General features: G+C 48.9%; 12 protein-coding genes across 12 annotated transcripts; 6 read left to right on the top strand and 6 right to left on the bottom strand.

Moving 5' to 3' along the window:
* Nucleotides 1–183: 183 nt before the first annotated feature.
* Nucleotides 184–883, top strand: N7517_002207 (type 1 glutamine amidotransferase; the record flags this gene model as incomplete). The annotated part of the gene is made up of 3 exons (XM_056719937.1): nucleotides 184–247; nucleotides 302–528; nucleotides 584–883. The coding sequence occupies 3 exons, from the start codon at nucleotides 184–186 to the stop codon at nucleotides 881–883; spliced, it is 591 nt and encodes a 196-aa protein (XP_056584072.1).
* A 181-nt stretch (nucleotides 884–1064) lies between these two features.
* N7517_002206 (aldehyde dehydrogenase family protein) lies at nucleotides 1065–2645 on the top strand (the record flags this gene model as incomplete). Its single annotated transcript, XM_056719936.1, has 4 exons — nucleotides 1065–1466; nucleotides 1520–1992; nucleotides 2041–2464; nucleotides 2532–2645. The coding sequence occupies 4 exons, from the start codon at nucleotides 1065–1067 to the stop codon at nucleotides 2643–2645; spliced, it is 1413 nt and encodes a 470-aa protein (XP_056584071.1).
* Nucleotides 2646–3366: 721 nt separating this feature from the next.
* Nucleotides 3367–4326, top strand: N7517_002205 (oxidoreductase, short-chain dehydrogenase/reductase family; the record flags this gene model as incomplete). The annotated part of the gene is made up of 3 exons (XM_056719935.1): nucleotides 3367–3416; nucleotides 3479–4027; nucleotides 4086–4326. 3 exons carry the CDS (start codon nucleotides 3367–3369, stop codon nucleotides 4324–4326), a joined length of 840 nt encoding a protein of 279 aa, XP_056584070.1.
* Nucleotides 4327–4383: 57 nt separating this feature from the next.
* On the bottom strand, nucleotides 4384–6058 carry N7517_002204 (Zn(II)2Cys6 transcription factor; the record flags this gene model as incomplete). The annotated part of the gene is made up of 2 exons (XM_056719934.1): nucleotides 4384–5211; nucleotides 5264–6058. 2 exons carry the CDS (start codon nucleotides 6056–6058, stop codon nucleotides 4384–4386), a joined length of 1623 nt encoding a protein of 540 aa, XP_056584069.1.
* A 1288-nt stretch (nucleotides 6059–7346) lies between these two features.
* Nucleotides 7347–9258, top strand: N7517_002203 (MFS transporter; the record flags this gene model as incomplete). The annotated part of the gene is made up of 3 exons (XM_056719933.1): nucleotides 7347–7748; nucleotides 7799–8188; nucleotides 8251–9258. 3 exons carry the CDS (start codon nucleotides 7347–7349, stop codon nucleotides 9256–9258), a joined length of 1800 nt encoding a protein of 599 aa, XP_056584068.1.
* Nucleotides 9259–10020: 762 nt separating this feature from the next.
* Nucleotides 10021–11636, bottom strand: N7517_002202 (Major facilitator superfamily domain general substrate transporter; the record flags this gene model as incomplete). Its single annotated transcript, XM_056719932.1, has 2 exons — nucleotides 10021–10443; nucleotides 10515–11636. 2 exons carry the CDS (start codon nucleotides 11634–11636, stop codon nucleotides 10021–10023), a joined length of 1545 nt encoding a protein of 514 aa, XP_056584067.1.
* Nucleotides 11637–14352: 2716 nt separating this feature from the next.
* On the bottom strand, nucleotides 14353–15711 carry N7517_002201 (putative acid phosphatase; the record flags this gene model as incomplete). Its single annotated transcript, XM_056719931.1, has 2 exons — nucleotides 14353–14397; nucleotides 14452–15711. 2 exons carry the CDS (start codon nucleotides 15709–15711, stop codon nucleotides 14353–14355), a joined length of 1305 nt encoding a protein of 434 aa, XP_056584066.1.
* Nucleotides 15712–17220: 1509 nt separating this feature from the next.
* On the bottom strand, nucleotides 17221–17466 carry N7517_002200 (uncharacterized protein; the record flags this gene model as incomplete). The annotated part of the gene is made up of 1 exon (XM_056719930.1): nucleotides 17221–17466. One exon carries the CDS (start codon nucleotides 17464–17466, stop codon nucleotides 17221–17223), a length of 246 nt encoding a protein of 81 aa, XP_056584065.1.
* A 1278-nt stretch (nucleotides 17467–18744) lies between these two features.
* Nucleotides 18745–20790, top strand: N7517_002199 (ankyrin repeat domain-containing protein; the record flags this gene model as incomplete). The annotated part of the gene is made up of 1 exon (XM_056719929.1): nucleotides 18745–20790. The coding sequence occupies one exon, from the start codon at nucleotides 18745–18747 to the stop codon at nucleotides 20788–20790; it is 2046 nt and encodes a 681-aa protein (XP_056584064.1).
* Nucleotides 20791–21264: 474 nt separating this feature from the next.
* erg6 (sterol 24-C-methyltransferase) lies at nucleotides 21265–22516 on the bottom strand (the record flags this gene model as incomplete). The annotated part of the gene is made up of 3 exons (XM_056719928.1): nucleotides 21265–22159; nucleotides 22219–22253; nucleotides 22313–22516. 3 exons carry the CDS (start codon nucleotides 22514–22516, stop codon nucleotides 21265–21267), a joined length of 1134 nt encoding a protein of 377 aa, XP_056584063.1.
* Nucleotides 22517–23019: 503 nt separating this feature from the next.
* On the top strand, nucleotides 23020–24221 carry slt11 (Pre-mRNA-splicing factor ECM2; the record flags this gene model as incomplete). Its single annotated transcript, XM_056719927.1, has 2 exons — nucleotides 23020–23157; nucleotides 23214–24221. 2 exons carry the CDS (start codon nucleotides 23020–23022, stop codon nucleotides 24219–24221), a joined length of 1146 nt encoding a protein of 381 aa, XP_056584062.1.
* Nucleotides 24222–24553: 332 nt separating this feature from the next.
* N7517_002196 (LYR motif-containing protein) lies at nucleotides 24554–25058 on the bottom strand (the record flags this gene model as incomplete). The annotated part of the gene is made up of 3 exons (XM_056719926.1): nucleotides 24554–24648; nucleotides 24742–24918; nucleotides 24983–25058. 3 exons carry the CDS (start codon nucleotides 25056–25058, stop codon nucleotides 24554–24556), a joined length of 348 nt encoding a protein of 115 aa, XP_056584061.1.
* Between the last annotated feature and the right edge of the window lie 260 nt (nucleotides 25059–25318).

The raw sequence follows: 25318 nt of genomic DNA, 5'->3' as shown, positions 1-25318 counted from the left end.
ATCTCAAGAATGACCTGCATTCGCATTCATATCGCTATCCTCGTGTGTGACACGCCCATTGAGCCTATTGTTAGAAAGTATGGCGACTACTTCGCAATATTCCAAGACCTTCTGAGACAAGGCTTCAAAGACTTGGAAATATCCGAGTCCAAAGATATTACGGTGGTATTTAGTGAACATCACATGGTGGAAAACAGCCAATTTCTTGATCTAGAGAACGTCGACGCCGTTCTTTTGACTGGAAGCAGTACGTTACCATCCATTTCAATATTCGAATCGGGCAACTAATATCACTTGGTAGAACACGATGCTTGGGCTGATGATCAGTGGATCCGTGATCTCACAAGCAACATTCGTGAGACCGTTTTAACAAATAAGAAGCCGGTGGTTGGGATTTGCTTCGGACATCAAATTCTTGCGCGGGCGCTGGGAGCCCAAGTTGGAAGAAACGAAGCTGGATGGGAGGTTTCTGTCGAGAAGCTTGCCCTGACTGAGGCTGGGAAGAAACTGTTTGGAAAGGATACACTGGTAAGTGAAGAAACACTGAAGATGCTCAATTGAGGGAGATTCTGATTGAATACAGAGCATTCAACAGATGCACCGGGATATTGTCTTTGATGCTCCAGGCGGTTACACAAATCTCGCTACAAGTCCAAAATGTGAAGTTCAGGGTCTTTACTTGCCCAAGCGAGTGCTGTCGGTACAAGGACATCCGGAATATAATGAAGGTATCATGTCGTGTCTGCTCGAAGCCAGACATGATAATGGGATATTTGATGATAAATTGTACAAGGATGGTTTATCGCGAGTGGGTGATTCCCATGATGGGTGGTTGATAGCAAAGGTAGTTGCAAGATTCATACTAGATGCGAAGACCGAGTAGTTCAAGCAGATACAAGTAAAGTGCTATTGTTATACTGTTACAAGATCGAGATACAAATGATAAAAGTGGAATTAACAAACACGAGCTGTCATATCTCCAACCGCGCCGGCTCCGCCCTATAAAGTCCACCTTTCCCACCTTTCGGCATTCCACTATTTTTTCCCAGATCAAATACAACACTATGTCAAACCAAATTCGTACCATCTGTCCCTCAACGCACGAGGTCATTTTTGACCAGCCTGGTACTTCACTCAAAGAAGCTATCGAAGTTGCTGCTGCCTCAAAGCAAGCTTTTGAGTCCTACAGAACAAGCTCCCTAGAAGATCGAAAAAGTATTGTGAAACGAGCACTGGACATTATTGAGCAGCGCCGCGATGACCTGGCCAAAGAATTGACCTCGCAAATGGGGCGACCCATCCGGTACTGTGCATCAGAGATCAACACTATGCGTCTGCGTGCCGAATACTTGATGGATATTGCCGAAGAGAGCCTGTCCGACCTCCCTGGTCGGCCAGAAGCAGGCTTCCGGCGAATGGTCAAGCGTGTTCCCGTGGGACCGGTGCTTATTGCGGGTGCTTGGAATGTGAGTGAACCCTATTATTGAAGTATCCACAGACTTGCTCATCAATATGATAGTATCCTTACTTGACGACCGTCAATGCTCTTGTCCCGGCACTTCTTGCTGGTAACAGCGTTATCCTGCGCCCTTCGCCCCAGACCCCGCTATTTGGCAATAGACTGCTCGAGGTCTTTACTGAGGCAGGACTTCCACCTCAGGTCCTTCAGGTCATTCATATTGGAAACCTGGATGTTATGGATCAGGTAGCACAGATTCCAGAGATTCAGTCTGTCTCATTTACCGGATCAACAGCAGGTGGAATCAGACTCAGGGAGGCAACCGCCCGACACATCAAGCCCGTCAACCTCGAGCTTGGTGGAAATGATCCCGCATATGTTCGGCCAGACGCCGACGTGAAGCACGTCGCAGAGCAACTCGTGGATGGAGCTGTTTTCAATTCCGGACAGAGTTGCTGTTCTATAGAGCGGGTATATGTGCACGAGAAGATCTACGATGACTTTGTGTGTGCCGTGCAGGGGGAGCTGAAATCGTAAGGCTGATTACATTCAAAAGAAGATATCTCTAACATTCAAATCAGGTACAAACTTGGTGATCCACAAGATCAAAGCACAACCACGGGCCCTGTTGTCTCAACGCAGGCCGCGGAGAAGATCGCTGCTCACGTCAAGGATGCGATTGCTAAAGGAGCTACCAACTCTACTCCCCAGAATCCGAGCTTCGAGGTGACGAGCAATCCTCAGATCCAAAAAGGTAACTTTGTCGCTCCGGTTGTTTTGACCAATGTCAACCATACCATGGCTACGATGAAGGAGGAGACTTTCGGTCCTGTGATGCCAATCATGAAGGTCTCCAGTGACGACGAAGCTGTTGCATTGATGAATGACAGCGAGTATGGTCTGACGGCGAGCGTTTGGACGAAGGATATCACTCGCGGAGAGGAGTTGATCGATCGCATTGAGGCCGGTACGGTGTTCATCAATCGTTGCGACTATCCAAGCCCGGTAAGACACTCTGACTATTTCTAAATCGACGTCTTATCAGTTCATTAATGCTAATATTGGACATCAGGATCTTGCCTGGACAGGCTGGAAGACCTCAGGGTTGGGATGCACTCTTGGCCCACGGGGATACGATGGATTCGTGAAGCTGAAGAGCTACCACATTAAGGATGGCTCGGCATGAGGACATGGGCAATTTTGAAGATGATTAACTAGCGTGATAGTCTAGAATAGTTCAAAAAATTCCAATACCGTTGTTTTTATTCAACTATTCGACTATCTGAGCATGTCTACAACTTTAACTCGAAACCATGTAGACAAGAACTATAGCCAGCCCATAAATATTCACTAGTTATAGATAGCAATACAAATGACCCCGCGGAAATCTTTGCATTATCCAATATATTGAAGCTCATCCAAATAGCCCCACAGTAGCGCGGTCCCGGACCGCGCTGCCTTAGCCCCGAGACCCCACCAAAGATAGTCAACGATACGATCGGAGAATGCTTCATGCACCTGAATGGTTGAAGATCTACCTAATAGCTACCACTCATGCCCCACGCGTTGAGCTCACCGTACTGGCGGGGTAGTAGGAGCGCGATAGAACTCATCCAGTTTTATGGAGATGATTTGAAAAAGGAAAAAGGGGGGGATATTGCGCGTTGTCATGTGCTGGGTCTAATTGATCTGATCGATCATGTGGGCTAGATATCGGTTGGAGGTGCTCCGGTATGGAGATTGTACAATGTAGACTTTGGAGATTGGAAATGGTATAAATTCAGGCCTTCACCAAGGGTCCATCCTCTGCAGTCTTTATCCATTCTTGTCAATTATCCAAACTGTTTCAGTACACTGTTCCATCCTCCCTAGCTCCTTCTATCATATCACATCTACACAATATCAAAATGGTCGGTCGTCTTGAAGGCAAGAATGCCATCGTCACCGGTGCAGCGGGGTATGTACCTTTCTCCACCTATGATAAACCAAACAATGGAGGATACAACTAACAGAAAACAGAGGTATCGGCCTCGAAACCACAATCCTCATGCTCCGCGAAGGCGCCTCCGTCCTAATGGCCGACATTAGTGACGAAGGCCTGAACAAAGCCCTGTCCAAGGTGAACAGTGTCGTGCCCGCCTCAAGCCGCACCGGAAAGGTCGAAATCAAAGTCGTCGACGTGTCAAACGAGTCCCAGGTCGAAGCAGCGGTCGCTCATCTCGATGCCTGGGGTGGACTGGATATCATCTTCAATAATGCTGGAATCATGCACCCCAAGGACGGGGATTCAGAGGAGTGTCCCGAGGATATCTGGGATCGCACAATGAATATCAATGTGAAGGGTGTGTGGTACGGCTCGAAACATGCCGTGCGCGCATTCCGGAGGCATGGAAAGAAGCGCGCTAGCGTGATTAACACTGCTAGCATGGTTGCGCTGGTTGGGGCTGCGACTCCGCAATTGGCGTATACCGCTAGCAAGGGTGCTGTATTGGCAATGACCCGGGAGCTGGGTATTGTTCATGCCCGCGAGGGGTTCCGATTCAACTCGCTTTGTCCTGCACCTCTCAAGTATGTTGATGTTGCCCTTTTCCCGGTTCAACCTTTGACGGAACTGACATTCGGATAGCACCCCCCTGTTGCAGGATTGGCTTGGTGATGATAAGGAAAAGCGCTTCCGTCGTGAGGTTCATTTTCCTACCGGTCGGTTTGGCGAGGCGATTGAACAGGCCCATGCGGTGATCTTCCTTGCTAGCGACGAGAGCAGTTTCGTGAATGCTACTGACTTCGTCGTCGATGGTGGCTTGACAAAGGCATATGTTACACCCGAGGGTCCAGCGACGGAAGCACCGAAGAACTTGGCTGTATAAATGGATAAAGAATTTGCTAGTTTGTACATAATATGAGTAAGAGAATGACGATCAACATCACGCAAATGAGATCCATATTTGATTTTGCTGCATTGCTCGACAAATATTCCATGGCCCAGCCTCGGACGCAGGTGATTGCCACATTGCCTCGAGGAGTAGAAGTGTTCGGTGCATATTTCCAAGACCAAACGTTTCAGTCATGGCATTCAACCGTCCTCGTAGGCAGTCTTGCTGGTCGGGGTTGAGAAGGCATGAGCCCACCACAGCGATCGGCCAACAGAGGCCGGAGTTGATACGCGCACTGGGTGACAGCTCGCTCAGGTATGACATGGCTTCTGTCACTGCATTTTCCACCATACCTTTATATATTCCATCCCTGGTATATTGGAAGCCACCCAGGGAGGTGTATAGATAGATGAGTATGGATTCTTGGAAGATCTTTCCAGCCAGATGGACCTCCCTCCCAACATTGGGATAGGGCGACCAGCGCAGGATCTGGGCTTGGATGGATGCAAACATGGCGATATCATCAGCTGTTGGAACGACTGCCTGCGTGTCGTCCATGATCCACTGTCGGCCGAGATCGAAGATACACGGGATCAACAGCAATAGTTCCAGCCAGCAACCGCACAAATTGCCCACGTACTGGGTCTGAAGTAATTCGCGTGACCGTTGTTCGAGATCCAAGTTTAAAAAAAGCTGCCCGCTAAAGCGAGCATCGATTGAGATCATGCTGACGGTCGCAGTATAGGTGTAGTATTCGATGACGAAATCTTTCAAGTCTCGTGGAACTGCCGAGTCGCTCTGGGCTAGCAATTTGACTAAGAGTGAGTTCGCAGCAGATAAGTGGTCAAATATTGTCCCGTTCATATCACCCTTTGCGGTCTAATTTTGTTAGATTATTGAGCACATTATATTTGAATCATGGATTTCCTACCTCGGTGAAGCACATCAGAAGCGCACCCACTAGGAGCATGAGAGGGTTTGATTCTTTCCCGTCGATGAAGTCGGTTACCCCACGGCGGAAATGCTGAAGGGCTTTTGTATAGTGGCTGTGGGCAATTGTATCTGATTCATCCCGTGATCGAAATGCGCGGTGAGCAGCGCTTTGGGTGATGACCAGCTGCAACAGCAAGTCACTAGAAAACGCTAGGGGTACAATCTGTACTAGAAAGGGGTTGATAGGGGTGGAACCATTTGCCATGCAGTCGGCTGTTGTAGCCAGGTAATGACTGAGAAGCTGATAAGACTCGGCATCGTAACCAGGCATCAGGGATAAGCTGCGCGGGGGCACATTTCCTATTGAGCCAGATGTGACAAGAGCATCACTAGTGGTAAATCTGGTAGCTGTTGACAGTCGACGTTGATTATGTGTCTCATCATGCAGCATCGTGTCTTCAGACTGGTCTCCAATATTCACAGAGTGCCCTGCACTCGATGAAACGGATGGCGCTCGTTGCGATAAGGGACTCCCAGGCATCGATATTTCATCGAGCTGCTCAATGGCATCAAAAATATTCGGCTGGCATTCTGTCGCAGATACTTGAGCTTCATCATCATGGCTGGAATCTCTCTTGCCGGGTACAGTTGGGGGCCACTGGCAGCCCAGGTCATTGCGTTGACAACCAGCACAGATTGGACGTGTCTCGTCACATTTCTTCTTGCGACGCCTGCAGGTCAAACAACCAGTCCTTACCCGGACGATTCGCTGCACACGTCGATCTGGCGGCATATTTGATTCAAGGAGAAGACAGGGGATCTCAGCGCCGATCGTATCTCTGGGCAGAGCTGATAAGAAAGTGTGGGGTAACCTTGGCACCCCCGAGTGTCAACGATGTATACTTTTATAGACAAAGTAGCTTGATCGTTTAGTCTTTTTTGTTATTTTAGCTACTTTCATTGTCTCTCGGTACGTTTGGCAGTGGCAGCAAATGAGACATTACTACAGATTGCATTTATCTGGGGAATAGAAAGTCCTGGACCTCAGCTTCCTCTTGCAGCACCTCGTTATATGCAGTCGCGTATGATTATCTTCTGACCTGAAGTCGCCAATTATCAATATCAGAGCCCATGGGGCCACTTCTGATGACATAGTGTATCATTAGCCCTATGGCAGTGTTTTCTCCACTGGTCTTTATAGTGCACAATCTTCGACGATACACTCACCCTAGCAATAGAAATAGTAACATCCTCATAACAGTATGTACCGCTACGTCTGAGAAGGGGGCTAAATATATTAGAAAAATGCATATCGAATATGAAAGAATTGGGCATCAGCCATGCACTATGGTGGTCTAGACTAATATGGAAACACCGTAACGCAAATTTGGACCGAAAGAGATCGGGCATTTGAAGAAAATATTCCGTACATATCAGCAATGTTGCCAGCACATTCCCAATCGACTCAAGCGACATGATCCCAGGGCTATTGAAGACACAAACCAAAGTTGTCAACCAATAAAGAATTCCCCGGAACCGGGAGAACCCCTGTACCGGGGTCCCAATGTGGCATATGGTATTGGCGATCACACGTGACTAATGTGCCGAAGACCCGATAATCGACACCTGAGGCGACAAGTGGAGCCACGGAATACCGTTTCAGGCTTCTCTCCGCATCGAAACTGCCCTAATGACAACTGGCGACGGGTCAGGCCGCCAGATTCAAGAAAATTTGTGATAACAGAGGGGCAAATGGGGTCTGGCCAGGCGTCACCATCGTGTCAAGCTTTATGTACCAGCCAATCACTACCCTCAATGTTACAAATTGGAGAGACGGTGGGTTTTCTTCTGGGCGGTGTTAAGGCGCTTTTTTGCTTTATCCCCGTTCACAATGGAATATGATGTCTGCCTGAAGTCTTTTTCCCTGGCTATTGATTCAATATAAAAAAGTTCCCCCCTGTTGCAGTCTGGTTTTTTCCCTCTAGGGTGTCAGTGTCGCGTGCCCATTTAGTTGGCTTTGCATATATAATTTTTCATCCCCCCCGATTATTGTCGATTGGTTCTCCGTATGAGCATCGAGAATGTCGGACCATAAAGAATCTGGTTCGGCCAGATCACGGTCGACATCAATATCCAGTACCGATTCTGAATTCCAGGCATCAAGAACACAGTCACGATCTCAGAGCTTGGCTGGTTCCCTGAGGACAAGGCTACAGTCTTTCTCAAATCCAGGAATGACCCAGGTGGATCGAGTCTATTCGGGTCGACATCTCAATGACCAGTCAGTATACCACAGTGACGATGAGTCCAACTATGGTGAAACGTCCACCGAAAACAAGCAGAAGCCCGACATTATCCAGGAAGTGCGAAACGGGATTGTGAACGAGCGCGATCTGGATCTGGAAAAAGCCGATGCTGCACAGCCCGAGCTGGAGAAATCGAGGACGTCAAAGTCGAACCGGTCTCGTCACGACCCAAAACTGGTAGGTTTGTTCCATCTCCCCAAATCCGCACTCGGTATTAAGTCATATAGGTATCATGGGATGGTCCTGAAGACCCCGAAAACCCGAAAAACTGGACCAACAAGAAGAAATGGGCCGCTACCATCACCGTATCGTTATTCACATTCATCTCGCCGGTCTCTTCATCAATGGTTGCACCGGCACTGCCATCACTGGCAGCGGATCTCAAAGTCACGGATGAGGTAGTTTCACAACTTATGCTCTCAATCTTCGTTCTGGCCTACGCTGTTGGCCCATTATTCCTCGGCCCACTGTCAGAGATCTACGGCCGAACCATCGTCCTGCAGCTCTCCAACCTCTTCTTCCTAGTTTTCAACATCGGGTGTGCCGTATCACAAACAAAAGTCCAAATGATCGTCTGTCGATTCTTCGCTGGACTAGGAGGCAGTGCCCCACTAGCTGTAAGCCAAGCCGCAAAACCACCCCCTAGAAAAGCTTATATCTGACCACACCTACAATATAGATCGGCGGCGGTGTCCTCTCGGATTGCTTCCGGGCTGAAGAGCGCGGAAAAGGAATCGCAATCTACAGTCTTGCGCCCCTTCTAGGCCCTGCCCTGGGCCCCATCGCAGGAGGATTCATCGCCGAGAACACAACCTGGCGCTGGGTGTTCTATTCAACCTCAATAACCGACGGCCTAATCCAAGTAATGGGCCTTTTCTTCCTACGCGAGAGCTACGGCCCAAAAATTCTCCTCGACCGTGCCGTCCGCCTCCGCAAAGAAACAGGCGACGAATCCTACCAGACGGAAGCAGAGCGCCAAAATAAAACTCTACCCGAAGTCCTGCGCAGCTCACTCATCCGTCCCTTCCGCCTCCTCCTCACCCAACCAATCGTCCAAGTCCTCGCCCTATTCATGGCCTACATCTATGGAATCATGTACCTCGTCCTCTCAACATTCCCCACTCTCTGGACAAGCCCAAATTACTACAACGAATCAACCGGCATCGGCGGACTGAACTACATCTCTCTCGGACTGGGCTTCTGGCTCGGATCACAGATCTGCGCCCCACTAAACGACCGCATCTACCGGCGTCTCAAGGCCCGCAACGACGGTGTCGGAAAACCGGAGTTCCGCGTCCCACTACTCTTCGTCGGCGCCTTCTTCATCCCCGCTGGCTTGTTCATCTACGGCTGGACCGCTCAGTACCACTGCCATTGGATCGCGCCGAACATCGGCGCTGTACTGTTTGGTACTGGAAACATCATTGCCTTCCAGTGTATCCAGACTTATATGGTCGATACCTATACGCGGTTTGCAGCTAGTGCGCTTGCTGCTGGTGCATTTCTGCGCTCGATAGCTGGGTTTGGGTTTCCACTTTTTGCACCGTATATGTATAGTGCTTTGCACTATGGGTGGGGGAATAGTTTGTTGGCGTTCGTGGCTATTGTCATTGGCGTGCCGGCGCCGGTGTTTTTGTGGAAGTTTGGGGAGAAGTTGAGGAAAAAGAGTACTTTTGCGGCTGGCTAGCTCCTGACGAATTACTGGATTAGTACACTCAGATAATATGTGTAATATGCTTAATTAATGTTTTATTCACGATGAAACTAAGAAACTATGGCGAGTACAGCGGCTTTTCGGCATGTGTCTGTCGTCAGGAATGCCTCGGCTCTCCGGCTTCAGGTCCTACGACAGGTTCTACCCGGGGACCCCTGAGTTGCACATGCGTTTTCATTCATCAGAATCTGACATGTAAGTTATGCTGAATCACATGCTGACTTTTCTTTGTCTCGTAAACTTCCTCCAATCGACGGTCTGCAGGGACTTCCAAGGTCCCCATTAATTAGGGGTCATAACACAAGCAAATCCATGTGCATCGTATGTTGTACGCAAAATTGACTAATGCCATCGTCAATTTGCACCGAAATCTCAGTACAAAACACATGAATGATATGATGCCAAGCCTTCCTTACTTCCATCCCCACTGAGAGAATATACTGGATCGCAGGGCTGCAGACCCGAGCAGTGGAGATCATACATTTAGATCCATTAATGATGTTTCGAGAAATATTGATAGTGGTAAAAAGTATGTATTTAGATCAAAGAAAATATAGAGAAAATAAAAAGAGATCACAAAGCAGCCTATCTACATACTAGTCTGCCTGCTTTCCCGTCAGACGGGGGGGGGGGTATAGAGAATCTATGGTCACATGATAATATGAGATCCGAGACATAATTAATCCGATTCGCTTTGCGAATATCAGTCGACACCAAGGGCAACCAATGGAGTATTTACTCGTGCTTGGTCTCGCTGTGCTTGGTCTCACTGCTGCTGCTCATAGCAGTCTCAGCCTTCTCGGCTTCAGAGTTGATACGGAGGTCGGAGGTATCGAGACCCAGCTCGGCCTGCATCTGGGTAATCTGGGCAATGGAGAGCTTGGGCATCTCCTGTGCGACCTTGTAGGGCCACTTGCCCTCGGTGTGGGCCTTGGCGAAGATGATATCAACTTCCTCGAGATCACGACCGGCGGTCTCACAGTAGAAGAACCAGGCGAAGGGAATGGCGATGAAATTGACCAGCGCGAAGAAGAGGTAGATACCCCAGTCGGACTGGTTGGAGAACACGGGAGTGAACATGACGACGGCGAAGTTGGTGATCCAGTTCATGCAAGTGGAAGCGGAGGCGGCCTTGGTACGGGTGCGGAGGGGGTTGATCTCGGGGGGTAGATCCAGGGCAGAGGTAGCGTAGTAAAGGCGAAGAAGCAGATGAACAAGAAGATACCGACGATGGCACCCTTGGCATTCTGCGTGTTCGAGTCGATGAGACATCCCATGGTGATCATGAAACTGAGACCCTGGCCGAGGAAACCAATCAAGAATAGGTTACGGCGACCGACCTTCTCGATCATGAAGAAGGATGGGATGGTAGCGAGAGCGTAGACAGTGGCGAAAACACCTCCCAGAACCAGGGGGAGCTTGCCTGTCATGTGCAAGTTCTGTTGGAATAGGAGGGTCGAGTAGTAGATGGCGGCATTGCAACCAGTGAATTGCTGGAAGAACTGTCCAGAGCAACCGATCATCATACGCTGGAAGTGCTGAGTCTTGCCTCCAGTGAACAAAATACCCCAGCTGTTAGCCTCGACATTCTGCATGGCCGCGAGATCAGCCTTCATAAGGTTGAAATCGGCGAGCACATCATCCGCATCGGGGGCACTATCGTTGAGCTGGGCGAGGACCTGGATGGCCTCTTGGTCATGACCTTGCATAACGAACCAACGAGGAGACTCGGGGAGCATGAGAGCACCACCGGTGACGAGAATGGCGAACAGAATCTGGAAGGCGATAGGGAACCGCCATTGGACGGAGCTGTCGACATAAGAGAGACCGAAATCGAGCCAGTAGGCAATGAAGGTACCGACAGCGATGATAGCACCCTCGAAGCACACGAGGAAACCACGGTTGTGAGCGCGCGAACACTCAGACTGCCAGACGGGAATAGTAGCGGTGTCCATGCCGTTTCCAAGACCGGAAATGACACGTCCAATAACGAATTGGCCCAGTCCCCAGTGGGGGCCGAAGGAAGCAGTAGAGATAACAGTACCGAGGATCATGAGAAGACCACCGGCGACCAAGAGAGGAGTGCGGCCAATACGTTGGCCGTAGGCCATAGTGAAGATAGCACCGAAGAAACAACCGAGTTCGTAACAGGCAGTGACCGCACCACGAAGGACGGCAACGTGCTCCGACTCACCATGGAGGGCGGGGAATTCCTTAGTGAACTCGGTACCGGAAATGATACCGGACATCAAACCCTGATCATAACCGAAAAGTGAGAATCCGACAACGGATGTAAATGTAATGGCGATATGGAGCTTCTTGCCCCGCAAGCCGGAGGTTGTGGTCCACATGATGAACGTCCTCTATTAGATGGAGAGAGGAAAAGACCAAAGCTACAAGGAGAAAAAGAAAAAGCTCAGACAAAGAGGATATTTCGGTAGCCTTATATGCATTCGATCCCCATGTTATTTGCCAAGAGAAAGAAAAAAGTTTGGAGAGTGACATCGGCGGCGCTACCACATTGGATAGGCAAGTCTTGCGACCCGCCGTGGGGGCCAAGTGAAGCCAAGTAGAGACAAGGGGCCAAGGGCCATGGCTAGTGGGGTTGCGGGGATACAAGAAAGTCTTGCGGTTTGCTAAGTGCAACGGCTTAATTTGACCGTTTAGGTATATTAAATTGCGCTAAAATAACAACAGTTATTGGTCATTTATATCCCCTACGTAAGGGGCTTCAGTTTTTTTTATTTCACTCATCTGTGTGGGGGGTGGATCAAATTGATTCCTGGGGGCTCCTGGGGGGCATCTGGGGACGTCTGGAGTTTGGAGTTTGCGGGTTCGGGACGACGCTGTACCGGAAAAGGAATCTTATCCGACCCTCTTCTCTGCAACCCACGGGGAAGAGGAAATTGAGGTGGATCAGGGGCCGAGGACTTCAAAATCCTTCTCTGCAATTGGTAAACGGTCAACTCCATTTCTTTGCTTTTTTTTTTTTTTTTTCCCTATTTGTCTACTATTTACTTCTTTTTTCCTTCCTTTTTTTCATGTCCCGTGCCGATTGGTATGGCTGAATATTACGTATTCAGAAAGGATCTCGTTTCAGTTGCCTTTTTACAATATGTACTTCCGAATCTCGCCATGCCCGATGGCCCCGGTTACGGCCTTCAGCCATACGGAGTACAAAGTACGTTAATCCCGGGGTTTTGTGTGGCCGTCTTCAGCAATGATCATCGGGCTCACGAGACATTGGGTAGTGACATGAGGTGGGATATATCAATGACTGGCGTAGGATCTATAGAGGTCAACCTTGATGTCTTCTAGGTTTTTTTTACAATATTTCATCCACGGATCTTTCTCGATGCCCGAAGTCCGAAGAGGCTCGGGAAGAATCCCGGGAATTATTCGGATGAGTGTGTTAACGTCTACTCCGTATTCCGTAAAGGAAGTCAAAAAGTTCGGGAAGTCATGTACCAAGTCGGGTGGATCCGTTTGCCAAGATATCTTCCGCATTAGGAAAGGATGGTCAAAAGAGTGTCCATTTCAAAAGATTTGCACAGGTCGGGACCCTTCCAAGCTTGATATATTTGCTTACCATGACTTGGCTCAACCAAGCATTCTGAGGGTCCAGTTTTCCAAGTTACCAAGACGATTCCAAGAAACTTTATGAAGCGAAGCATTTTGAGATGTCTTGGCCATATTAAGAGACCATATAAAAAAATTAAGGGGAAAAAAATTTAAAAAATTTCACACGGGCCCACTCAAGATCCCGTGTAAATACTCAAAAAAGCCATTTGGAGAGCGGGCGTTGTCGGACAATTTCACCTCCGGGTTTAACATTGGCCTTGAAATTTCTGCTTTCGGAAATAAAAACGGAAACTAGATTGGTAGATGTCCAACATGATTATATATGAGTCTAGATTAATTTTCCCTATTAGACCAATAACATAATTCTCCGATTTGTCGTGCATATGAACATCGCGACAATCCTCGGTACCTTCCCGAAGAAGAATATGCGCGCTGTCCGCGATGATACCAGTACATCTCGCTTAGTACTCCGTATGCGGTTGCTTGATCCTACAACACATAGACCGGGAGCCTATACTCTGCGGTGGCTTGCAGATCACCGCAAAGCCGTTCGGAGTCAAAGCGACACCTTCGTCATTATAAAGCCTCAATCCGCCTCCAGTGCGTGGCGCCGCTAGGGTCTTGGCGTCCTTGTTCCCTCGAGTTCTTGAGAACATTGAAAAGCCCTGGAACAAGTTCCCATGCGGCAAGGCTGACTCTCCGACTTCCTTGTAACCCGAATATATTACTATGTTGTAGGAATTTAATCCCACTACTGTTGATTGGTTTGTGGAATACCGAGCTCCGTTACGGCCTAGCGGATGTGAAGTCAGACCTGTTGATCAGAGTAGTTTGAGGTATAACATTGATGTTTGTAATTGGGGGTGAAGAGAGCGGAGGAATTCAATGTACCAAATCTTAGATAAGCTACACAGTTTCAATAATCAGAGAAGGAACCTTGGAAGTGTTTTGGCACTACCTATGTAACCGAATTTCCCGCCCACTCTACGTGTATCTAAAATATATAGTCTACGAGGTATCCAAAAGCTGGAGAAAAGAATACAACGAGGGTATTCAGCGTAATATTGTCTATATAATGTCTGATACGCTCGATCTGCATATTCATAACCTCGAAGATATTGCAAACAGAAGGATATCAGCAATGGTGAGGGAAATCCGGAGCTCATATAGCAGATAATTGCTTCTACGCTTGGCTATGAATCCATCTGAACTTTCCATTTGGCAAAAGTCTGGGCATTCTTGGTGGAGCAATATATACTTTGTGGAGATATATATTTCGTGGGGTAGAGGTAAACTAGGGATGCCCCCATACCCGTCGGCATATGTATGCAGTCTGTGTGGATCAAGTTTGGAAGCATCATCCGGGCCATCCACCATGATTTGCAGAAATTTCAATGTCGTACATAGCATTCAATCAAATTTTTATAGACAAGGACAACTATGTTCACATCTGATACAGCAGTTGCAGTGCATCATATAAATGGATCATTGTTTCCCCCCAGTGATACCTGACTCCTCCTGACCGTGTTTCTGTAAATCATTAGCATTAAATTATTAATAGGGAGAAGAGAGAAGGGTCCATACCAGAGTACGGTGGTACTTGATGCCGACGTTGTTTCCAGTGGTCGCGTCATAGGGTACAGGGCTGGTGTAGTCGTAGGTAGGGTGAAGACCGTGGTAGGTCTTCTTTACTACTTCAGCAATACCATGGCCAGCAGAGCACTTGCCCGTGATGGCAGGAACGGCCCACTTGGAGGAATAGTGCTTGGTGGACAGAGGGCCAGGGTAAGTCTGGTTGATGTAGGCATTGCTGGTATCAACTTTCCAGTTGACATAGCCAGTCTTCTCAGCGACCAACTTCAGCAAATTGGCACCACAGTCCCAGCGGCCAAGCGAGGGCAGACCCCAATTAGCGGACAGGGAGGCGATAATTGAGTAGTGTGTGTAGAAAGTGTCGTCGGTAGTACCCTTCAGGTGGTTCGGGATAGCATCGCCAACCAGGAAGCTGAAGACCCGGTTAGGGTGGGAGTAGTTACCGCCCTCATCAAAAGTGACCAGTACCAGATTGTCCTTGTTGAAGTGCTTGTTCTCCAGCAGGGGAGGCAGGAAACGAGCGACCCAGTCGCCAGCCACAGTGATATCGGTATCGTGGGCATCGTTGGTCATGTTCGGTGTGATGAACATGTGCTGGGGAAGGCTGTGGTGTGCCACGTCCTCGTAGAAAGTGGTGAAATTCTTAATTTGACGCGGGCGCACGGCGTCGTTGGTAACCGAGTCATACAGAACCAGCGGGTTGTGCTTGCGCACGTACTGGTTCGGGCCGCTGAGGGGGTACCGCATGCCCTGGTAGCCGGCATGGGGCAAGTCCTCTTGGTACTCACCCCAAGCGATGTGCTTGGTGTCAAACAAATCGGCAATAGTTGAGACATTGGCTGGGATCTGAATGAAGTCGTCATTGTCCATGCCGAATGTGTCACCCCCGGCAGAAGCACAGTAGTTGGGCTCCGAGGGGTGAGTGACTGCAAAGTAGTTGGTCAGGAGGATACCCTCCTTAGCCAGCTTGGACAAGTTCTCATCCGCAGCAGCGGTTTCAAAGTCCTGCAAAGGGGTGAGCACGTGGTCATCGTTATTTAATGTAAGGGGCAAACCCACTGTGTTCTCAAGCCAGATGTTCACGAAGCGATCAAAAGCCAACCCTTTTACGTTTGACACGGGAGAGTAAGGTAGGGCCGTAGCACGGGCTGCATCGATCTCAGCCTGGGTTGGGTTCTTTTCCGTGGTAGTCTTGGCCGTGGCCAGGGCCAGGGCCCCGACAAAGGCGAGAAGAGTTTGTTTGGCGAACATGTCTGGGATCACAGTAGTACCAGCGATGAGAAAGGCAGAGAAGATCGGGACGACACGCGATCTTATACTCCGAGCCTTGGAGGCATGACATTCCCCTCACCGGCTGGAAGAATCCCGCTATGTTATGCGGCACTAACCGATACCACGTTGTGATCGACGCAGAGCTAACTGGCTGCATTTCCAAGCCATTGTCCTAATGAATCTAGGCTTGAAATGAGCTTTCAATTAGAGTAGCAATGAAGGTGGTTTAATTGGGTGGATAGTGGGATAGGTGGATCGGGTACCTGGTCCTTGCGTTGCACGTTGTTACTGTCCGTGCCCCAACTGGTCAGCAGCTCATCTCTTCGGCCGCTTTTACCATATATATATATATTGATTTATATTATTCATTCATAAAAGCTTTTAGTAGAGAGCCTTGGAATATGCTTACCTTTTCTTGGCTTTTGAGAAGTCTGAAATATATGCTGCTATCACATTTAGCTCTTTGTTTGATTTGTTTTGCAAGGATTAGTCCATTTGAATTATTCCAAGCTTATCTCTCCAGGGATGATCCCCCCGCTTCTTTCTCTTCTCCCCTTTATTTGGAATTGACCTCTTTGTTTAAAGACTCTAAAGAGTTCTCATTTAAAAGAAGACTCATCAGCTATAGTATTCTGTCAGAATGGCTACATATACATTTATACATAATAAGGTTGGATTTAAGTTTGTGTGCCCATAGCTAAAACCTGATCAGTTTGTTCATGAAAAGAAACATTTGCTCTTCTGATTTTCTTGCCAAAGAGTTTCTACGGTTACATCGGAGGAAACAAAGGAAAACAAACCACAAGGCCCTTCCCGTCTGCGGGGTATACTATGGCTTGGAAGATTCTAATCGAAGGTTTGGAAGAAGGTAGTGGCATATCCCTAGAGACTGTAGCACAGCAATGGAAAGATCTCAGGTGGTCAATGTCGCTAAGATCACGGTATATAATAAAGTCATAGTTAATATATTACACCAATAAAGCTCATACAATTCATCCTTGACATCAGCTATTTCATGTATGCCAAAACTGTAGTCATGCGTAATAATGGACTTTGATGGGACCCCCGTTGATGAGCCCTGGGTTGGGCCTTAAAGGTTGGGCCTATAGCCACTGCTGGTTGGGCTTTGGGCCCGGGATATAGGCCTATTTGTGGGATTTGCGGAGGTCTACATGACATAACATGTATGACATATAATTTCCCTAGCTATCGTGAAGGGTTGAGGAAAATATGTACATAGATATGAATTTTATACCGTTTGTACCTTTTGTATGAGTATGCCATATACATGCTACCTATGTAATTTCAAGATTTATCCCGATTGGGACGGGCTTATCGTTGGGCGAAGGTACCCAGGCGGTGTCGGTATAATGTACTAGGCCACTCTTTCGTAATACTACACTTACACCCTACTGCATACATATGTCCACGGGTACGAATCTGAAGTAGGTTGTCTATTATCTCATTTATAAGCACCGTGCAGTGAGTTTAAAGGAGGAATTTGGAGGACTCCAGGTGATATTCAAACTCGCCAACACCCACCTGACACCCCAAGCCCCTCAGCACGGTGGTGAGAGCTGGCACATTGAGGGCGCGATAAATGAGCATATCTGAGCCGCGGCTCCGTACCACTATGAAGAAGAGAACATTACGCCGAGCCACATTGCGTTCCGACATGCATTGAACAAGATGAAGATGGACAGTGGCCATAAACAGGTGAAACCCTTCGTTCATGGTATATATACTTAGTAAGATGTATTTATTATGAGGTCCAGCAGCTCATAGGGTGCACAGGGTGAATATGACTCGGCAGAGCTATTTTACGGCGTCGAAAACGGTGAACCTTGTGTTCAAGAGCTAGGCAGGGGTTTGACCCGTCCGGGTCGTCAGATTGCCTTTCCGAATGTCCTCCATCGTAGGTAAGATACAGCCATTTGAGCTCCGTGATAAGGGAGAAACTGGTCATCGCAAGATCCTCGCCATGTTTTTGGTTGATCCGCACATCCCGATTCTGTCCACTGCCAATGTACCTCCGCAGCAGAGGGACTAGTGGGCTACTGAAGTGCGAAAACTCCCCTTGTTCAATACTCTTCCACTGGAGATATCTGATATGATCATTAGGGAGGTCGACTTTCCTCTCAGCTTGGAAGAAGCATTAGTCGCGAGGCAGGATCTGATGTTTGAACCGGGAGCCATTGATGAGAGTATGAACGATGACCTGGAAGAGGTAAGTTTATCTGGAGCAACAATTCAGGGGTAAGATCGGATCTCTAAAGACATCTAGGCAACCTTTAATTTCAGCGAAGATTGACTCTAGAAACATCCAACAATTGATCAACGGGATACAGAGGTAAAAAAACATCTTTAGGTAACAAACCCCTACCCACCTCCGTGTCTGGCCAAATCAAATATTATTATTCGACTAAATAGTTTTGTTTGAGAACACTATAAACATATTTACCTAAAACTCAATGTAGGGCCAGGAACAGGAATCCCACTACTTAGAAGATGAATCTGTTGTAGCAGTCACCTGGTTGGTGCCTGGTAGTCAGATGTCACATAGCTATTTAGGAAGCTTCCTGCTTGTAGAGAATCTTTCTTCTATTCTCTCCTCACCCTATCAGGATCCGGGCTTAGATGAAACTACCTCACATGCAGTTGATATTTGCCGGGGTAGAGTTAACGCACCGACCCTATTAATATGCAGGCGCCAGGTCCCTTCCACAACGTGCCATATACCCCTCTTTGGCATCTGATAATGTTAGATTTCACTTTCCAAACTATTTAAACAGCCTTGAATTTATACTCAGATACTCGATACTCCATATGTCCTAGGAAAGTGATATAACACATTAGGTAAGGATCGGCATCCCAGGGCTATGGGTGCCCAAGATTCAGCCCTAGCTAGTTCAACTCGAATGTGATCAGTCAGTTAACATCTCTTGGAGTTCTTGTGTGCTCGACGCACAACACTTCTCATACTAGACCATATAGCTCTGTTCACTTTACAATATGATCTCGCTCCTAGATCTACCTGTGGAGATCGTGCTGCTTATAATCGACTCCCTCTTCCCCCAACTCGACACGACAAAACCAGACAACAGTGACGCCTCTATCGCAACCCAAAAGTGCTTGAACGCGCTTTCACAAACAAACAAATGGCTCTATGAGAAGTTGGAAACCCGCTTATACAAGTTCAATGCACAACATTGTGGCCAAACATCATTGGCATTCGGCGCCTTCTGCGGCTATGACGCTGTCGTTCAGAGGTCCCTGGCAGTAGACTCGTCGAAAATAACGAATGATTTGAGGTTTCCAACACACGACTGTCAAAGCTTCCATTCTCCACTTTGCTGGGCAGTTCAGGGGGGCCACGTCTCTATTATCAACACACTTCTTCAATCTGGCGCTGATATTCATCGGGAATGTGTCAACGATTGCTGTAATGTGCCGCTTCTTGGCCAGGCCGCAAGGAATGGCCATTTGGATGTGATGAAAGACCTTGTAGGAAGAGGTCTCTGGCCAGAAATCTTGTGGGAAACCAATTTCGCAAATCTGCTGAATGAGAATGAGCCAGGGCGCAAAGCCACCCTCCGCCTAGCTGCCGAGGGTGGCCATATCCCGTGCGTTGATTACGTTCTTGCTACGGGAGAGTATGATAATCTCACTTGCAAACAATACATGCACAAAATAGCACTGATTGTGCCTGCGACTGTGGCAAAGGGTCATATAGAGTGTGCCCTGTTTTTGCTGAGTCGCAGTGGTATCGTTGAGAGAACTGGTTTCTGTAACTGTGGAGTCAAGCCTGCCAGGTCTCTAGTTTCTGATCCATCCAAACTGATCATGGCACTGGAAGATCCACATACCATGGAGAAATATGGCCCTATGCTTCTTTACCTAGGAGCCGCTACTGGTTGTCCGCCCTTATTTGAAGCGATGGTTCGACTGGGTGTCCATATTGATACAAGATTCCACGGGGGCAACACGCCGCTCTGTGTTGCCGTAATAGAAGCACGAGCACCCGAAGAAATAAAGAGATTGTTGGAGCTAGGCGCCGGGATCAATGTGGGGAACTCGCAGAATCAGACACCACTTTATATTGCAAGTCTACTTCGGCTCAAGGGAGTCATGAAGGTGCTCCTGGATGAAGGTGCCGATACCGAAGCGCGGGGGACTGGATCCAGGGTTGCTCAAACACCGCTGTGTCTCGCTGTTACCGATTTCGGGATCCCAGTGTCAAATGCAAACTATTCAAGGCGCGCTGCCCGGTCTCCCAGTAATGAGATTGTGTCATTGTTGCTGGAGAATGGTGCCAACCCCAATTACGCCGATCCAGAGCTTGGAATAACTCCTCTCTGGCTTGCTGTTCGGCCACAGAGCACGCTTCAGCCGTTTGGTAGGGATGCTATTGTACGGTTGCTTCTTAAGAACGGCGCAGACCCGAAACTAGCCTCGCGAAACCAGTCAATCTTGTTCTGGGCTATATCGCACTGCCACTACGATACGATAAAGATGCTTCTTGAGTGCGGCGCCAACCCTAATGACTATGGGAGCAATTTTGACGGCTCAAAAACCCACCATTCTGGGAAACCGTTATCGCCTCTGGCGAAGGCTATGAAGCTGAAACATTATCAGGTGGCCGAGCTTTTGCTTGATTACGGTGCAGACCCTCTTGTCTCGCATTGGAAGGAGACGTCATTGGTTCATGCGACAAGATCTATGAATAGTTCGTTCATTGGGAAAATGATTGCCGCAGGCCTAGATGTGAACGAGTCTGTGATGGGCGAGACATCTCTCCATCTGGCTGTCTGGCAAAGTAACGTTGAAGTGGCTGAGTTACTACTTCGTCGAGGAGCAGATCCGAATATCAAGGTTGGGGGGACTTCATGCTATTCATCAAATTCAATTTTGTGGTGGGCTTCCTATTGTCCCTCTCCGAGTGGTGCAGCGATGGTAGAGTTGCTATGTGCATATGGTGCCAGGGAGCTATATGATACTGATGTTTACACGGATGGACGCACACCGAAGGTTGTTCCTCCGGTTTCAGGATACTTGTAACATGACGAGGATGGATTGTTCAAATAGTTTGTTTTGCGGATCACAAGAGTCTATAGATATCTCTTCCACCGTCCGGCAGCCGATTAACTAGGAATCCAAAGGGATCATCAAATACATGTACCATATCTAGTTCTGACAGAATGAGCTCTGCGAATGAGGAGACAAAACTAACATAAAACAATACCAATTCTTTGCTCGTTATTCTTGACTCAATGACTATTACATTGCTATCTTGACAGGTAAAAGAAACAAGAGAAGGAAAAATTAATGACACCGTCAATTAAGAGAAAGCGGCACGCGGCTCGCTTTCTCTACCGACATTGGGTCAGGTTTGAGTCAAGAAAAATCCCCTGGTGACATGCGGAGGGTAACATGAAGGAAGAAGATGAAATAAGAGGGGCACTAGGGAAGAACGTGCACGCCGGGGTAATATTTTTACACAGAAAGACCGCTAACACCGTTGCTGCTCAAGATTTACTCAGGCTTCTTGCCAACCATGAGGTACATGGGGGTGAAGAGGTTCTTCTGAGCACCTTCGACGAGACAGTCAGCAGCCAAGGCCAGGCTGTCGGCGGTCTTCTGGGAACCCTTGGGGAAGAGACCAATGGACTCGCCGGCACCGACGAAGCGGTGGGCAATGCCACGGCCCCACCAGGTCATGCGAGCGATGGTGAAGAAGTCCCAGGCCGAGCCCATGTGCTTGAAGGAGCCCGCCAGCGGGTAGTACCAAGGAATGGGGTCGGGGCGAGCAGCGAGATCCTCGTGATGCTTCACGTCAAAGCCAGCGTTCTTCATGGCGTCGAGACCTTCGGAGATACGGACCATGTTGGAGATACCGTCACCCTGCTCGATACCGAGGCGAATGCGACGGTGCTCAGCATCGTCGTTGTTGTACTCGTCAGTCATGAGCCACTCGTACACAGCGAAGGTACCACCGGGCTTCAGGACACGGAAGATCTCGCTGTAAACACCGACAAGCTCGGGGGCGTGGACGGTGGCCTCAATTGCATACACGGCATCGAAGCTGTTGTCGGGGAAGTTCATCTGCATGAAGTCGCCCTTGACGAAGGCCATCTTGTCCGAGAGACCCTGCTTGTGCGCGTAGTGGGTGGCGCGGTCAATCTGGTAGTCGTTGTTGTTCAGACCGGTAACGTGAGCACCGGTGAACTTGACCATTTCGCGGGCAGGACCACCGACACCACAGCCAACATCCAGAACCTTCATGTCTTCAGTGATACCAGCCTGGAGGGCAAGGTAGTGCTCGTGGCGGGCAATGGCCTGGTGGAAAGGCTCACCGTAGGCGAAGCGGCAGAAGTGGAAGGAAGAGCCCCATCCGTACTCATAGAAGTCGGTGGCCAGGTTGTAGTAGCTGTAAAAGAATAATCAGTATGAAGAGCGTGGATCAATGGGGTTTATTTCCGAACGTACTGTCGGGTCAAGGTAGCATATTCAGCTTTGCGGGCCTATCACGCGCAAACTGTTAGCGATAAGAACCAACTGTCTTGAATACACGCTGTCATACCTCACGGATCTCGGGTGTCTCATCAGCAGCATTCTTGTTGTCCCAGTGCTTGAAGTACTCGTCGACGGCGGCCTTCTGAGCGGCGGAGTCCTTTCCGCGCATGGCAGAGAGACCACCCTGGGCCTTGGCAGACTTGCCGTGCAGAGCCTTGTTGAAGGCGGCATCACGCGCCTTGTCCTCACGTTCCAATGCAGAGGGAGCCATGGTGAAGAAAGTCGCAAAGATTAAAAGGGGTAGATTGTAAAAGGAGGTAAAAAAGCGTCAATTTCCAAGATTTTCTAAGAGAAAACGACAAGGTAAACCAAGACTGTAGATACCAGAGAAGCGAAGCAAGAAAGTGAATGAATTGCGACTGGAGAAGTAGGAGAAAGGGGAAATAAATAAGAGTCGAATCCCAAGCAACTTTTTGACAATCTGAAGTGGAGAGCCAATCAGGGGGTTCCTCCGAAGAACTAGACTGACCCTTAGTGTGCCTGGGGGGGACGCTATTATTATTTGGGGTGGCCACACCCTTCTGTCCTCACGGGACTCCAAAGTTCCGGGCTGTGGCTGAGTCGGACGCCCGACCACCCGGGAAAAAATGATGACCTGAGGCATAAATTCACGTGATGCACCAGCCACATTACGCCACACGCCACTTCTATCGATCTTGATAATCCAACTTTGGAAGCTCTCTCACCTCTCGGATTAACCCCATACAATCCGACATGCCTCCCCAAATTAAGCATGATTTGAACCGATCCGGCTGGGAGTCGACAGACTTTCCCTCCGTCTGTGAGAATTGTCTTCCCGAAAATCCTTACGTCCAAATGATCAAGGAAGATCATGGCGCAGAATGCAAGATTGTAAGTCTTTTTTTGCTCTTTCCAAGCTTCTCCATAACCACACACTAACGAGTTAGTGCACGCGCCCCTTTACTATCTTCCGTTGGAAGGCCGATCGGACCTCCCGCCAAAAGCGATCCATCATCTGCCTCACATGCGCGCGCCTGAAGAACTGCTGCCAATGCTGCATGCTAGATTTGTCGTTTGGTCTTCCCCTTGCCGTCCGTGATGCCGCTCTCAAAATGGTTGCCCCAGGACCGGAAAGCTCCATCAATCGCGAATATTACGCGCAGAACAACGAGAAGGAAATCGAAGAGGGACGTGGTGCTATCGAAGAATACGAAAAGACAGACGACAAGGCTCGCGAGCTTTTGCGCCGGCTTGCAAATAGCGAACCATATTACCGCAAGCCCCGACGAATCGAAGCACCTGCCGAGGATGATAAAGTAGAGGAAGGTACGGATCAACCACGAACAAATAGCCGCTATGGAAATGGTCCCGGTCCGGTTCGCACCAGTGAAAGCCGCGTCGGAAACCGCCTTCCAGGCCGTGGCGGACGAGGTGGTGGCCGTGGTGGTCGTCCGTTCCCAAGTACTACCCAGTTGCCGCCCTCGGCCGCAGATATCCTTCCCCCTACGGATCCCAACGTCACATCCTTGTTTATTACAGGCGTGGAAGACGATCTCCCCGAGCATGCGCTCCGCACATTTTTCAGCGAATTCGGCCAGCTCCGGTCGCTTATTTGCTCCCACCGCTCCCATTGTGCTTTCATCAACTACGTCAACCGCGCAGACGCCGAAACCGCCGCAACCCACTGCCAGGGCAAGGCCATCATTCAGGGCTGCCCTCTGCGTGTTCGCTGGGGCAAGCCGAAGCCACTGGATAACCTGGACCGTGAAGAGAGAATGCAAAATGCCCGTGAGGGTCGCCAGACTGTGGGATCGGTTGGCAAAGGAAAGCAAGCCGACCGACAAGCCATTACCTCTGCAGGCGAGGGTGCTGGCCAGGAGAAAGCCCAGCCTCATGTTGTCGCACCGCCACCCGGATCAGGCGAGGTCCAGTACGCCAGCATGAATGGCGATTGAACAGGACTTGCGCGGAGATACCATTAAATCAAATCGAGGTTGCATGTAACTTAGGATTCGGAGCGGGCGTTATCAAGGATTGGGTTATTCTATGCAGATCTATGTACTTCAATCGAAAATACCCCGAAGACGCCAATGAATAAAGAGTCGGGTATCTTATAATACATGTCCGGTCACTGTCGTAGCTTATTTTTAATGCGCCATATGCCGTCGGCTCGACATGGGACCGCAGGGTGGCTTCGACGTCGTTTCCAGTGTCGTTTTTGAACCTGGAATGGACTCGGAGAGTGCGCTCAGGGTCAACTGAGCATCAAAACAGGGAAACACCCCCATTATGACGAGCAAGCCTTGTGAATCTTCACATCCTGCTCACCGACTTTGATGGAGTCATTATCACCGCGTTCAATCTGGTCATGAATATTGAGTTCTGTAGAAACAATCGCTCGTTAGTACACAGTTTGTATGAGCAGTACAAGGACCAAGCCACGAGTAAGAATCGCAAGATTGATGAAACACATACCCCACTTGGCAGCTTCATCTCCCTGCTCCCTCGAGCCTTGAACAATGTTGTGGCGCAGGATATTCGCAACCTCAATCGCATGGTTGATTTGCATTCCAGTGTCAACAGCCGGGCGACGGTTCTTCTCAAAGTTCTGGCGCGCTTCCTGGCGCGCAGCGATGAGGACTGGGAGATCATCTATAGCGGACGTCAGTGTGAGGGAAACAGAGGCCTCGGTGGCGGTTGTGTTTGTCAAACGAACTGTGAAAGACAACCCGGGTGGACCGGAGGAGTTGACGATAGGCGCTCTTAGCGGCTGCGGCAGTGGAGGTAGCCATAATGAAAAGAGGAATGTCACAGAGAAGTATAGACGTGAGTGTGTTTAGGAACAAGTCGAGAGGCACAGGTTGCAAATTGTCGCTGCGGATGATCGGCACAGATAAGGAGATGATATGAAGTTATGGATGATACTGTAGATGTGAGGTAGGAGTTACAATCGTCTGAACAAGAATGCGGATCGATCAAACCAGAAAAATTGAATGTACAAGTCAACAGAAGGAGTAGGACCTGGTACCATCCAATCTTGAAACTCCCAGAA

Source organism: Penicillium concentricum (genome assembly GCF_028827145.1).
Source record: "Penicillium concentricum strain IBT 3081 chromosome Unknown utg000001l_segment0_segment0, whole genome shotgun sequence".
NCBI classification, from domain to species: domain Eukaryota; kingdom Fungi; phylum Ascomycota; class Eurotiomycetes; order Eurotiales; family Aspergillaceae; genus Penicillium; species Penicillium concentricum.
This window is presented reverse-complemented; position numbering and strand designations above follow the sequence as displayed.